This window comes from Podarcis liolepis (assembly GCF_965112155.1).
Source record: "Podarcis liolepis genome assembly, chromosome: 6".
Classification (NCBI taxonomy): domain Eukaryota; kingdom Metazoa; phylum Chordata; class Lepidosauria; order Squamata; family Lacertidae; genus Podarcis; species Podarcis liolepis.
This window is the reverse complement of record NC_139559.1, coordinates 61816292-61831906: the sequence shown is the minus strand read 5'-3', so window position 1 is coordinate 61831906 and position 15615 is coordinate 61816292. Positions and strand designations below refer to the sequence as shown.

Here is a 15615-nt window from a genome sequence, read left to right as displayed (position 1 = left end):
GCCACTGCTGCCAAGCTCAGGGAGGAGAATGAGCCAGCACTTGTCCCAAATGGCAACGATGGCGGTAGCAGTGGCTGCGAGGGAGCATCCTGTTGTCTCTCCATGACCACCGCTGCCAGCCTCCTCCCTTGGGCAGCGCATAGAAGCTGCTGGAGAGCAGGAAAGGAGGAGGCAAGGCTGCGGCCACTGCCGCCAAGGCCCAGCCCCAAGTGAGATGCCGGCTCTGAGAGGCAGAAAAAAAGGAGGAATCTTATTTTTTTTAATATTAAAAACACTTTCTGTGTCCGTGTCTAATCTTGCCCCTTTCTAAGATTCATTTACAGTGGTACCTCGGGTTACAGACGCTTCAGGTTACAGACTCCGCTAACCCAGAAATAGTACCTCAGGTTAAGAACTTTACCTCAGGATGAGAACAGAAATTGTGCGGTGGCAGCGGGAGACCCCATTAGCTAAAGTGGTACCTCAGGTTAAGAACAGTTTCAGGTTAAGAACAGATCTCCAGAACGAATTAAGTTCTTAACCCGAAGTACCACTGTACTGGCGTGTGTTTTTCTTTTTGTATATCTACCAAAGAATAAAATAAAATAAAATTGGGATTAAGGGGTTTCCTCAAGACGGTGGAGGGCATGTGTGCTGTGCCTCGCTGGTGGTAGTGGCAGCGGCACTTGTACTTCTTCTGATAGGAAATGCTCCACCGAAGGAGGGAACACAAAAATATGGGGGTCGAGGAGGAGTTTGAGGAGTGAGAAATGTCCCTACTTTCGTCTGAGGAATATTACCGGGTATGTATGGCCATAATGTCTATGGTTATCGAGGGTGTGGCCTGAAGGCACATGAAGCCACCAGCTAACTGAACTCAACAGGTCTACTAGTCAGTGCTTGGAGAGGTGACCTCACAGGAACCACAGGTATGCTACTCTGAATTCAGTGATCACGCAAAGCTGGGAAATGAACACAAGGACATAAAAAGGTGTGGGAGTTTTTTTTTTATTGCCAGGAACTCAAAATCCCCCATCTTGGCTTCAAGGCTGCTGGCGTCAACACAGAAACACCTATATGTTGTTCCACTCTCTAACACCATTTTCATGCCCTCTTTGTGAATACAGTACTTCTCTGATAATGGGAGCAGCTTCTAAGCCAAATATGGGGAGGGGGTATTGTTTTTGTTTATTACTATGGAATGTATTATTGTGTTTTTATACTGCCCTGTGATTCTTGGATGAAGGGTGGTATAGAAACGTTAATAATAATAAGCTGTTCATCAGCAATATCTACTATACAGTAAATGCAAGCTGGTTTTTGACTGTGCAACCATAGAAGACAAAAGGAACAGTTACCAGCCTTGATGGCTATGCTTTGCTTCCACTGTCGGAGGCAGTATGCTTCCGAATACCAATTGCTAAGAATCCCAGGTGAGGAGAGTGCTGTCTGAACTCTGGTCCAGCTTGCAGGCTTCCTATGAGCATCTGGTTGGGCCACTGTGAGAAGAGAGTGCTAGACTAGATGGAACCTTGACCTGATGTAGCGGGGATCTCCTTATGTGTTTGTGTTCTTAGAGAGCCGCAATAGTCCAATAATCATAAACAACAGTTAGAATTGCAGGACTTTGACCATTTTAAGAAACCAGGCTGTTCCTTGAGAGTATTGCTATAAACTGAATTTGATTGAGATGTGCAGCCATACCTCTCTTTTTGCTACAAACAAGGGGAAGAGAATAATGTGGGAAAGAAAGAAGGCTTGAAAGAAAATCTCTTGGCACATACCGAGTATGAATTACAATTAGCTTTTAGATGCTGTGTGAAGTTGCCTATGCATTGCCTGTGCTATGTTTTTGGTTTATGTATTGTGCAGCAAGGACATAGAGTTACCTTTGAGTGTACTGAAAGATATTATCAAAGTCACACAGTTAAACTCCCTTAAGTCCTACTGATTTCAACTGGGAGAGATTTCAACTTGTTTAACTCTTTTTCTGAAATTCATGGGATATAAAATTGTTTATATATTTTCTAAGCCCCACATCATTTAAAAGATGCCACATGTCTTTTTATACCCATTCCAACTTGGATGCTACCAAAAAGTCCCCCTAAAAAACCAACAACACTATAGGACTTGGGTTGAATGACAAGCAAAACAAAATTAGTATTATATGTGTACTAGTACACACTTTCTCCAAATCCCCACACTGTCTATTGGTAAAAGTCCCAGCAGCTTGCACATATCAGGTGTACAGAATAAAGGTATTGGATACAAAACAGAGGCACTGCAGATTTGTGTTACTAAGACCAAGAAAGGCACACACAAATTCCCACGTTCTTCTCTAGATAACAATAATTATTAGCCAAAGCTACAGTGTTAGTCTTGGTGCTGTGCCAGACTACCACATAGTTCAGAAAGGCAGTAGCAGCAATAACAATGACTTGCTTAGCAACTTCCTCCAGGAGGAGAAGGCTTCGAGTGGGTTAGCTGGTGAATGAATACCAAAGTTTGGTCAGGACTGGGCAGTCATAGCAATGATGACCACAATTCAGTTGGGTAAAGAAGAGTAAACTTAATAATAAAAACAAACGAGAAGTGAGACAATATTTTTTGATGTGGAATGAATAAATTGTCCAGCATATGTTATAAAGTAAAAGTATTTAATATTAAAAACTAATAAAAATAGTTTTAAAAACTAAATATTTTATTTTAAATAAATAAATAAATACTAAATGATAACAACTAATTATTCACACAGTAAAACTAAAGGAAACTAAATTACCGTATTTGTTTCTAAGTAACGGAAAGTGGACCATACTGTTGTTTTAAAACACAGTTTTTGGATTCAACACACATGTAATACAGAGCTACAAGGCATATTATATGCCTAATTTTAATGAATACAATAAGGACAAAATTATAATAAGACCAGGGTTTTCTTCAGCCGGAACTCGCCATTGCCATTCTAAGACACCAAGGGAGGTGTCTGTGGTGAGTTCCAGCAACACTTTTCTTGGAAAAATAGCACTGAATAAGACAACATTATAAGACAAAATTAATTAATACAAAGTATGTGTGCCTACCTGGTGAAAGTCTGCATACTGTAGTGGTTGATTTGTTGGGCTAGGACCAGGGAGACTCAGGTTAAAATATCTGCTCATGCATAAATTTTAGTTAGTGATCCTGGGTCTATCCCCAGGATGAAATGAGGTGGTTGTGAAAAGCATGGCAGTTTGGGATATAAAGGCCTGGGATATAAAGACCCTAAGCTGCAAACTAATTAATTCTTTAGAATTTTATGGAGAAAAAGACAGAAAATATAGTCCAGATCATCTCATATTCTTTTCTACTGGAATCCATGGAATTCATCTTTTTCTGTTTTGTGACTAATCAATATATTATGTAATAGGATTAACAGAGAACAGAACTGAAGTAAAAGCAGATGGGATAACACAATTCTGAAACAGAAAGTTTATAGAAGCGAAAGACACAACAGGGCAGGTGGAAGCATGCCAAGACTGAGACACAGTGTGTCTGAAGAAAGAATGTCATACAATATATAGTTTGGCAAGCAGAGAAGAAATTGTTTGGATTGAAATAAAAAAGAGCAAAGGAATGATGATAGGAAACTATTATGAGACCATCTGGCTCAGATAAAAAGACGTCCAAAGTATTTCCACAGATAAGGGAGACTACGAAGAGTTCAAGACAGGCAACAGACGATTTCTAGATCTGGACCGGGACGGCAATAACCTATGATGTTTTCTTTTATTCCTCAGCAGTGTTGCCTCTGTAATGTTTTCCAGCTTTTCTCCAATGCAAGTTATACAACCTTGGCAGTATTTTAAGGTTATAAAGATAGGCTGGCCCATCAGAAATGAAATGCTCCATTTTCTATGTTCTAGGAAGAAACACAAGAATGTGCACTGATAATCTCTTGTTCTGTTGGCTTGCTTCAGACAGATCTCTATAGATACCTAACAATTCCAACCCTCCCACCCCTGCCAGCTACAGGGTTGGTGCATACCAAAACAAGTTCTCCTGCACAACTCCAGTTTGAATGTTAGAGCCATATATCCTTGGTTCTGTTTTGGGTCCTTTCAACTACTGGGGGCCTTTAGTGCTAATTCACCACAAACAACTGGAAACAGATTTATTAAATGCATTTCCACTCTGCATTTTTAGGGCACATTGTTTTTGTAAAGCAGCTTACTATATATATCATCAAAACGCAACACTACTATTTTTAAAAATACCATTTCAAAGTTCTAAATGATCAGCGGTTAATATTTCTCAGTACAACACATTAATTAACCAAATAACATAACCATAAAAATGCAAAATATAATTTTAAATTAAAAGCCTATACCAGTTAGTAAAAGTACATTTGGAAATATTTTTATTATAGTCCATGTTTAACTAATTTCCCATCCTGGGTTGAGGGGGGAGTAAAAAACTGGTATAGGCTTTTAATTTAAAATTGTGCACAGTACACAAGGCTATTGTGCATAGTACACAGAAAGCACACCTTTCCTTCTATGGAATTTTGTTTTAAAATACAACAAACAAACACATTACATTTTGCTGCCTTTCCATGACAACCAAAATCAGCTGACTGAGGTGACCAGCCTGTCTAATAGTAGGGCCGGACCTAATTAACCCAAAGGCTCATCTAGCCCAATATCTTGTTCTTACAGTGACAAACCAGATGTCTCTGGGAAGCCTGAAAGCAAGACCTGAGTGCAACAGCACACTCCTCACTTGTGGCTCCGAGCAATGGGTAATCAGAGGCATACTGCCTCTGACAGTGAAGGCAGAACAAAGCAACCATGTCTAGTAGCCATTGATAGCCCTGGATGTATTGGTTTGCTTCTGCTGTACTAGGAAAAACAAAATGGGAAGCCTAGGCAAATCAATGCATCAGCAACCACATCATAAACTGCATCACAGACCACTCATCATCTCAGGTGCATCAAGAGATCTTTGCTGGTCCACACAGGACAGGCTAGTGCTACAAGTGCATATACTCAAGAAAAACTATCACAGGACTTAAGCAGTAACATAAAAAACCCTAGAACATAGTAGTTTGGCGTTGACACAGTGCCTGAAATCTTTGTGATAACTGAAAGAATAAATTATATCCAATCTAGAAAAAAATAGCTAGTAAAGAAGTAGTCTTACTTCCACAAAAGCCAGCTGATCATCATTTGATTACATCTTGTGATACCATTTAAAAGCTATTAATGTTGTCTTTGTGAAGAACGGTTTGAAGGGTGCTTTTAAACCCAAGCTGAATAATCTGGGAGTGGGGAACAGCCGACTTATCACAGCATGTATTACAAGAACATATGGTTTCTTCCCAGGCAAATAATAGTACTATTTGCAGGAAGATGTGACTAAGAGAATGAGCAGGCTGCCAAGATCTTCAAGCATCGGAGCTGTTATGGCAAGCCACACATTTGTGTACTGATAAGGACAAAAAACCAGTTCAGAAGTTGCATAACATTACTTGATAATTAAGTAGGCTTATGTAGCCAGGGCTCATTACATGATCTTGCCATACTTTCTCAGTTCCTCACAAAGCAGAACGAAATAGGTGGAAAAAAGCACTGAAGCAGGTAAGGCAATCATAAGGTTTTCAACAAATAACATATGTGTGCATTTGCCACAGTAAATAAAGCTACAGTTTTAAGCTCCGGACCCTGTGCAATATTTCCCCACCACTATAAGTTAAATATGGTTGTGTAAAAGATATTTTCTTGCTAATTTTTTTGTTTCCATTCTTCATGTATATCTTCTACTTGCTCATGTCTCTGTATCCAACATTGGACTGTATTCAACACTGAAGCTCGGCTTGTGCATCAGGACTTCCATGTGCATAACAGATCTGCTGCCGTTGCTCTTGTCCCAGCTACACCCACATGCTCATGCATCTTAAAAAATCACCTTCAGACAGTTGTGGGGGCCCCTCCAGGGCAAAGTTGGGGGGGCACTCAATGGAAGGAAAGGAAACATAAATTCTGTTGCCCCAGTGGAACTTCACACACTGAGTATTTCCTTGGGGAATTGTCACACCATATCATTCAGAGGAGATACAAACAATGTTTATTGACAAGTGGATAACACAACTGATTAGACATCTGGGTGTCTCTTCTGAATGAGATAAATTGGGAGGGATGCATTATAATCCCATGATTAATAACATTCAGGAAGGTCTAGAAAAACAGAAGGGAGGAAGATATATTGGTTTGCAAAGATTTACTGAATGAAAAGGCATATAATCTCCAGACCTCTGCTTTTATTCCACATTTGTGAATGATAATCCAGGAATGTAAGGTGAGAAAATGGCAAAAGGTTATGGATTTTCGTAAAATGGAAAATGGAAAATGATTCAAGGGGAGAAAAACAATTTTAAAATAAGCAGAGTCAATTAGTTTTTCTGCAACTTAATAGTTATATTACTATGCAGCTCAATTATTAGACTTACTAGAGTGCATCAGACAAGATAATTAACACCACTATTATCTTTTGAACAGCAGACTATTAAAATGCCCCTGAACTATTTACCCTGGGCAAGAGAAAAAGAGCTGAAAATATAATTGTACAGTAATGTTATAGTAAAAGTAAATCTGTTTGGAATAAATCAAATCTCCTGCCTGGCAGCAGGATAGCGTAGTATAAAGGAGCGGATAGCAGTTTATGAACCTCCAAGGCACATCCCTAATTGGAATAAATTGGAAGAGAAGCTAAAATATATCCATGGGAATTTTATAAGTTGGAGGAGATGGGAAGTACATTTGTTGATCACTGGGAGCTGTATAACTTGAGAAGACTACAGCATTAATCAAAACTAATTTAATTTACTTTTGGAAAATTAATAGAAATAAAAAATGGACAGAGATTATCCATTTTACGTACTGAACTGAAAGAACACTACAAAAATCAAACAAGCAAATACTGAGAAGAGGAAGTGTCTTTAAAATAGAGAGCAGCAGAGTCGGTAGGGATAAGTTATAGAAAAATATTTAAAATTAATCATGGAATTATCTTTTCAGTAAGATTATTACTGTTGAATGTAATGCAGACTCTCAAGAAAAATCTTCCAAGAAGTATGTGGAAATATATTTGGAAAGCAGGTGTCACCAGTGCATTATTAATCTGTGTGAGAACTACTTCAAAGGTGCTTGCTTATTGACACTGTGAACATTGAGGAAAATCCTAGTGTTGCAATGCTGCAGTATTCATTTGTACTGGTAACATATTTTTTAAAAGATGCGAGATGACTTATATAGCAAGAAAAGTAGAATTAGTTAACGTTAAAGAGCTTGGATTTGAACAGAAAGTAGAACTAATATGTATTGTAATTTATTGACAGCTGTTATTATTTTGGTTGCACAACTTTCTGAGGGTGGAGGGGGAGAAGAAAGCCAGACAGTCAAGAAAGTCAATGGAAAATATAACTTGGGTGATGATTAGCAGTGTGAAATTAACATGCATGTTACATTATAGAAGATAAGAAATAAAGTAAACTGAGATCATGCAGGGGATGGTTTGCAGTGCAGTTTACTTTGCTTATTCAGATAGGAACAATGGAAGTGGAATATTTGAACAGATATGCTGCAGCAATAAATAACTATGAAGAACAGATCAGAACTATGATTGTAGAGAGTGGTATATTTATGCACATCTCATATTAACTGATTAGATTATGGGTTGTATTTGGTGCTAGTCTTACTCAAAGTAAACTCCTTCAAAATCAATGGAACCAAGTTATTGTTTGTTTGTTTATTTATTATCCACACTTCACCCTAAGGTCCCACGGCATGTTATAGCATTAGAACACAATATTAAAACAAAACAATTTACAGTCATAAAAAGTAGGTCCCGGAACCTTACACATTAGTAGCAATAAAGAAATGGACAGAGATTATCCATTTTAAGTATTGAACTAAGAGGGGGAAACACAACAGTCATATACAGTGGTACCTCGGGTTAAGAACTTCATTCGTTCTGGAGGTCTGTTCTTAACCTGAAACTGTTCTTAACCTGAGGTACCACTTTAGCTAATGGGGCCTCCCGCTGCCATCACGCCGCCGGAGCACAATTTCTGTTCTCACCCTGAAGCAAAGTTCTTAACCCGAGGTACTATTTCTGGGTTAGTGGAGTCTGTAACATGAAGCGTCTGTAACCTGAAGCGTCTGTAACCCGAGGTACCACTGTACATTAATTTCAATGGTCTCTTCTGAGTAGGACTAGCATTGAATACAATCTGATGAGCCAGATTCAACTAAATAGTTGTGCCAGTCGGAACCAGCACAATCATTCCCACTAACACAATGGGGCATCCACACGCTCTCCTCCACATACGTGCCTCCTGCCCACCTCCCAAAATCAGCTCATGGAGGTCAGGGAAACCTCCAGAACAGCATATGGGGGAGGAGAGGGGAAGATTGTTCCATCTGACAAGCAGAAATGCTTGCACCGATGAAGCAATCAGAATAGCGTGATGTGGAATTTCTCCCCAGATGTATTTAGCATAGGGCTGCCATGCGTCTTGAATTTCCAAGACATAGCCAGGATTCGGCCCTCAGAAACAGAGTCTGGGTGAAAATTGCTGAAATGTCCGTAAAAATCTGGAAGTATAGCAACCCAGATTTTCACTTTTTGAAAATGCGGCAGCCCTAATTTAATATACAGTGGTACCTCGGGTTACATACGCTTCAGGTTACATACACTTCAGGTTACAGACTCCGCTAACCCATAAATAGTACCTTGGGTTAAGAACTTTGCTTCAGGATGAGGCCCCATTAGCTAAAGTGGTGCTTCAGGTTAAGAACAGTTTCAGGTTAAGAACAGACCTCAGGAATGAATTAAGTACTTAACCCGAGGTACCACTGTATATACCGGTACGTATTTTCTTTTGTAATTTTATGGTATAAAATAAAAAAGGATTAAACAAATTTATAGAGGATAAGGCTATCAATGACTTCTAGCCACAATGCTATGTTCTACCTCTACTGCTGGAGGCGGAAGGCCTCTAAATACCAGCTGCTTGGAATAGCAAGAAGGGAGAGCACTGTTGAACTCATGTTTATTGACAAGTGGAAATCCTGCTATGACAGTAGGATGTTGGACAAGATGGGCTATTGAATTTTATGGCATCATGGTTTAAAATTTTCGTAAGCTGCTCATTGGCACTACATGAGTGGGAGAGAAATCACTAAACAAATACAGTGGTACCTTGGGTTACAGAAGCTTCAGGTTATAGATGCTTCAGGCTATACAGACACTTTAGGTTACAGACTCCACTAACCCAGAAATAGTACCTCGGGTTAAGAACTTTACTTCAGGATGAGAACAGAAATCGCGTAGTGGCGGGAGGCCCCATAACTAAAGTGGTACCTCAGGTTCAGAACAGTTTCAGGTTAAGAACGGACCTCCAGAACAAATTAAGTTCTTAACCTGAGGTACCACTATATAACAAAATAAAAATACTGTACCTTTTGATAACTCCTGTTTTTCCTGGAACTGAAAAAACGGGTTAGCTGCATCCTAGTGAGCCACCATAGATAGCTGCTAGATTTTGTTTGTCTTGATGGATCAGAAGTTTATGAAAGGCAGATTCAAAATACTTGATTTTCTTTTTTAGACATTATTGATTGCAGGTTGACACAGACTATTTCAGTCTCATTTCCTATTTTTGTGTAATAGGGAAAGAGGTCTGGTCCATTAACTCTCCCATTCTCTCCTGCAGGAAGTAAACCATCTCAGCTAACACAAAGTCTTGTATGCTGAACTTCTCCCTTAGGGTATTTGACTCATCTAAGTACAGCAGAAACTGTTTCATGGCTGGGTCACATTCTATAAGTATTCCTTTCAAAACACTCACCATCTTCCCAACAGATTTTCTGATGTGTTTTATATGACCAGCAACATTGCCTTTTGATATTTCTATGAGATGAACACTGATGCAGGATAACACAGGCTGTTAAAGGTCTTGGGGCACTTCTGTAACAGCAGGATGGGGTCTCTCCACACTGATTAACCAACCAAAATTCACCACCGCAATTCTCCTTGCTTAATGCTTCTTGAAATGCCTGCTGAAAGATCCATTCAGCATATGAGTTCTTCCTTCACATGGTGCCATTAACTGCTGTTGACTGACATGGGAGTGTCAAGCAGCAGCTGTGTTCCACCCCAAATTAGGTGATATTACTGTACTGGTAGATATTTTATATTATAATAAGCTTTTATCAGTCCAATCTGGCAGGTGGGATATACTGTACGCTTCAATTACCTGACATTCTTTAAAAAATTGCATTCCTATGGAAGATGCTAAAGGAGTGCACATCTTTTAACCAAAAATAATACAGTGGTACTTTGGGTTACAGACGCTTCAGGTTACAAACTCTGCTACCCCAGAAATAGTACCTTGGGTTAAGAACTTTGCTTCAGGATGAAAACAGAAACCGTGCTTCGGCGACACGGCACCAGTGGGAGGCCCCATTAGCTAAAGTGGTGCTTCAGGTTAAGAACAGTTTCAGGTTAAGAATGGACCTCCAGAACGAATTAAGTTCTTAACCCGAGGTACCACTGTAATAATGTTTGCTGATCGCATGGCAGATTCAACAACAAATACATACATACATACATACATACATACATACATACATACTACTGGCTTTTATTAAAAGAAGTTATAAACTTTTAGAAATAGAAAAACTGAGGTAGTCTCATTTGTCTTTACAATGTCTGTGCTTTTTTCTGGCTCAGACACTTAAACACACACACAACTTTCCTTGTTCCACATACAGTTTCTAGAGATATTGAGCACATGCAGTACAGGAGAACATAGTTTTCTAGGTTCTATATTATGTATGATCAATAACCACATTTCCTATTATTCAAATTTCTCTGGACTTGGAATGATTTGGTCCCTAATGATAAATTAAGCTACTCTTGGGTTCTTTTTTGGCTGCCTTGTACTCAAAGAACTGAGCATGAGTGTTCTACACATTAGAGTGTAATCTGAGGGCTACACACAAAAAATCTAAGACTAAGATTTCCTGCACTGGCATATTAATAGGGTAGGGGGTAGCTCACCTCTGAATCGGGTACTCCTTCCTTTCAAACAGGCAGTAAATGTTTTCTTAGTACTGGGTCCCACAACTGCAGAATCCCAACCACAAGAACTGGCACTGTAAATATAAAATTATAAACACATAAGAATGGCAATATTGGTATTATTATCTTTTTCTTCTTCGAAAAAGCAAGAATTAATAAACATGAAAACCCATGTTGCTCCCATCAAACTAGAAATGGAAAATAGGCACTACTGTATGAAACTTGTGGCTAGAACAGAGCTAGCATGAGAGTTTGAATGGAGGTTGTCCCTGTGTGTGTTTGAGCTAGGACGGCCATGTGTCCAACTTTGCAGAGGGCAGCCCTCTCTTTAAAGGGCTGCCAGCCCATGTCTAGTTTAAAGATAAAGAACCATAAGAAGCTTTGAATTTGCACCTGGACAGCAGACTGAGGAGGCACACAAGTCGCTTGGTTACTGTCTATAATGAATTACAGTAATTATTTCCATATTTGTATCTACAGTGATACCTTGGTTCTCAGACACCTTGGTACTCAAACAACTGGGAACTTGCAAACCCAGAAGTAAGTGTTCTGGTATATGGACTTTTTTTGGAAGCCAAACGTGCTCCGTTTTGAGTGTTACGCTTCCGTTTTGAGTGTTACGCTTCTGTTCTGAGTGCTACGCTGAGGTCTGTCTGTTTTTGCTATTTATTTTGCGTTTTTGTTTTTGCAGCTTTTTTGTTTTGTTTTTGTGACTGTGTGGAACCCAGTTCAGCTACTGATTGATTGATTGATTGTGTGATTGCAGTACATTGTTTATTGCTTTCATTTTATGGATCAATGGTCTTGTTAGATAGTAAAATTCATTTTAATTTGCTGTTTTAGGGGTTGTTTTTAAAAGTTTGAAACGGAGTAATCCATTTTGCATTACAGTGGTACCTTGGGTTAAGAACCTAGTTCGTTCTGGAGGTCCGTTCTTAACTTGAAACTGTTCTTAACCTGAGGTGCCACTTTAGCTAATGGGGCCTCCTGCTGCTGCTGCACCACGACAACAAGATTTCTGTTCTCATCCTGAAGCAAAGTTCTTAACCCGAGGTACTATTTCTGGGTTAGCGGAGTCTGTAACCTGAAGCATCTGTAACCTGAACTGTCTGTAACCCGAGGTACCACTGTACTTTCTATGGGAAAGCGCACCTTGGTTTTGGAATGCTTTTGTTTTGGAATGGACTTCCGGAACGGATTAAGTTTGACAACCAAGGTACCACTGTAAACAATTACATTAGCATATGCAAATCTTTTGCGAGTATGTGTCCTCTTTTGGGGTGCCGCATTCCCTCTCCCTCTCTTTCTGCCAATGTGCAGTTGGCCAACCTAGTCTGAGTTGCCACAGGCAAAGAAGAGAATGTACAAAATGGCATGAGTGACAGCAGTGCTGGCCTCCAGCATAAGGTTTGGCATGTACTTTAATAGGGCACTGATCTTACCCTAGCCTTATGAATAGCAACCTAATTTGTCTGAAAAGAAGGAAAAGCAATAGAGGCAGTTAAGATTTTTTTTTTTTAAAGGCTCTTAGTCTTATTAAACTAATTGCAACATGAATGCAGAGGAGGACATGAAGATGTGCACCCCCTCTGCTGGCCTCCTCTTGATATGCACATTAGCAACTTTCTAAAAAAATAAAAATAAAGCATGCACAAAGATGCGAAGGAGAACAAAGGCTCTTTTTCAGAGTGCATGATGAGCAACGAATCAGGATGTGGTAATGAGACATCCTATTAAACTCAGATGGAACTTTGTCTTTTGAAAATAAAAGAGTACAATACTGGCATATAAATGTGGTTTTTCTCAAAGACAAAAGGTGGGTGGTGTAAGTACGAGTACAAAATGAAAGAGCCATTCATCTGTGACCCACAATGGTCTACCTACGATCACGTAATTGAGTATCTCCACTCCATTTATGTCTTAATGGGGGTGGGGAAGGTACGTCACAACCATCTGTTTAGGGCCATTGTGTAAAGATGCATTACAGGAGAAGATTGCAGAAGGCAGCAGAGTTTACTGCCAAGACAATATGGGATTATTCGAGAATATGTCAACGCTCTAACGCGAAAAAGGATCTGCTCCAAAAACCAGCCAGAGATCAGCAGAGAGGAAGTGTGGATATGTCTCAGACTATGAAATATCAGGCCACCCAGCATTTGAGACTCGAAATACTGTCCCAAGTGAATGTGATTTCTACAAGCAGTCTTCTTTAGGCAGGCAAATTCATGTTAGAAGTAAATTCACAAGGTTCTATCCAGCTATGTCATACTCAGAGTGGACCCAGTGGAAATCAGTGAACTTAAGTGAGTCAAGTGAGATCGAGGACCCCCAAACCCCACTTTTTTTTAGGGCGAGAACTTGGCCTGAAATCACACGAGAGCAAGGCGCCCAAAATGGCCGCCATGCTCTTGTGGGGGAAAACAGGATGTCCCAGTTGACAGGTATGAAAATTACCCATATCTCAACCCTCCTTTGAAACAGGAAGATGTTAATCATTCACTAGAGGATCATTCATGAGACCATATAACACCGGTCTTGAAAGACCTACATTGGCTCCCAGTACGTTTCCGAGCACAATTCAAAGTGTTGGTGCTGACCTTTAAAGCCCTAAACGGCCTCGGCCCAGTATACCTGAAGGAGCGTCTCCACCTCCATTGTTCTACCCGGACACTGAGGTCCAGCACCGAGGGCCTTCTGGCGGTTCCCTCACTGCGAGAAGCCAAGTTACAGGGAACCAGGCAGAGTGCCTTCTCGGTAGTGGTGCCCTCCCTGTGGAACGCCCTCCCACCAGACTTTTAGAAGACATCTGAAGGCAGCCCTGTTTAGGGAAGCTTTTAATGTTTGATGTACCATAGTATTTTAATATTCTTTTGGAAGCCGCCCAGAGTGGCTGGGGAAACCCAGCCAGATGGGCAGGGTATAAATAATAAATTATTATTATTATTATTATTATTATTATTATTATTATTATTATTATTATAAAAAGAGCACCCTGCAGAAAGGAAGGACAGAGCACTGATGTAGCTTCTCTCCTGAGATTATTTATTACATTTGTATCTCATCTTTCCTCCAAGGATCACAAGGCATACACTCCCCATGTTTAGTCTCACAAACTCAATAAAGAAGCATATTTAAGCAAGCAGGCAAGCAGGCATTTGAAAGCATTCAAATATGATTACTAGAACCTAGAAAAACATTTTGAGAGTATACAAGCCCCGACTAATGTCTTCCTGATAAATTCCAGCCTCCCTGAGCCACTTCAGGTTGCCAGGGGCCTGCCATGCTGTGACTAAGGTAATTAGGCACCCAAAACTAAAAAACAAAACAAAAATCCAACCCCAAAGTTGTAAAGGCTTTTTGCAGCACAATATTCCCAGAGTTGTCTTCACTGTCCAGAAGATGCTTCTGCTTTTCACACACTAAAGAAAGCTTCCTCAACCTCGGCCCTCCAGATGTTTTGAGACTACAATTCTGATCATCCCTGACCACTGGTCCTGCTAGCTAGGGATCATGGGAGTTGTAGGCCAATAACATCTGGAGGGCCAAGGTTGAGGAAGCCTGCACTAGAGCATCATTATCTCATTTACTGCATTTTACCATGAAAGGAACTGAATTAAAAATAAAATAATAGAAGAGAGAGGAATAAGAGCTGTGCCTTAGCCCTCCACAAGTGAAAAAAGAGGTATAGTTCTCTACTCAGCTATGTGCAGAGGTAAATAATATAGTGTGCTACTGAGGCTGAGGAACCCAAGGAAAATCATATTGGGTGGAGTGGTTATATATTTATACCCAAATGGTTTAACTGCAGCAGAGCGAGTGTGGAGGGCCAATCATATCGCCAGCCCTGAATGATGTTGTGACCAAGGTGAAACAGTTCACTAGTAGAGCATGTGCCTTGCATGCCAATGGTTCCTAGTTCAATCCTTGCCATCTCTAGGTAGCTCTAGGAGAGACTATCTTAACTAAAACATGCACAGAGAGATCTCGGATAGCTACAGTCAGTCAGTGTAGAAATACTGATCTAAAACGATCACTGATCTGATTTGATGTAAGGCAGCTTCCTGTGTTCTATCCAGCAGACAGTGGGTGAGTGATTACATTCATGCTGGGCCTTATCTGCAATGAGATTAGCCACATGCCCCCAACTCCTAGTTGCCAGGTTCCCTCTGTGTTTCTGAATTTCCCCAGAATTGGCCCTGTTAGATAATCTGTTGGGGCTGCTCCATTGGCTCCAGAGACTCGGCCACCCAGAACTCCAGAAGGAGAGAGGAGGGCCCACTAACACAAAAAAGAAATCCTTCTTTAATTAGTGCAGCCTGGGCTGTTGCTTCTGGCAAGTCCTGCTAATATGGCTGCCAACCAACCAGAAAAAAAACAACAACAATTGGACTGGCTGGATTCTTTTGCTTTCCAGTCAGCTGGCAGAAAAGCAAAGGGTGGCTGTTTCCTCCCCTCTTTTGCCCCACTCTTCCTTATCCTTTTGTCCTTATTCTTAAAGCTCCACACCTAGCAGAA

At 40.2% G+C, this 15615-nt stretch overlaps 1 protein-coding gene across 1 annotated transcript; it reads right to left on the bottom strand.

Moving 5' to 3' along the window:
- Window positions 1-9623: 9623 nt before the first annotated feature.
- Window positions 9624-10065, bottom strand: LOC310709312 (general transcription factor IIH subunit 5-like). The gene has a single exon (XM_083508696.1). The coding sequence runs from the start codon at window positions 9866-9868 to the stop codon at window positions 9671-9673; it is 198 nt and encodes a 65-aa protein (XP_083364822.1). The 5' UTR covers window positions 9869-10065; the 3' UTR covers window positions 9624-9670.
- Between the last annotated feature and the right edge of the window lie 5550 nt (window positions 10066-15615).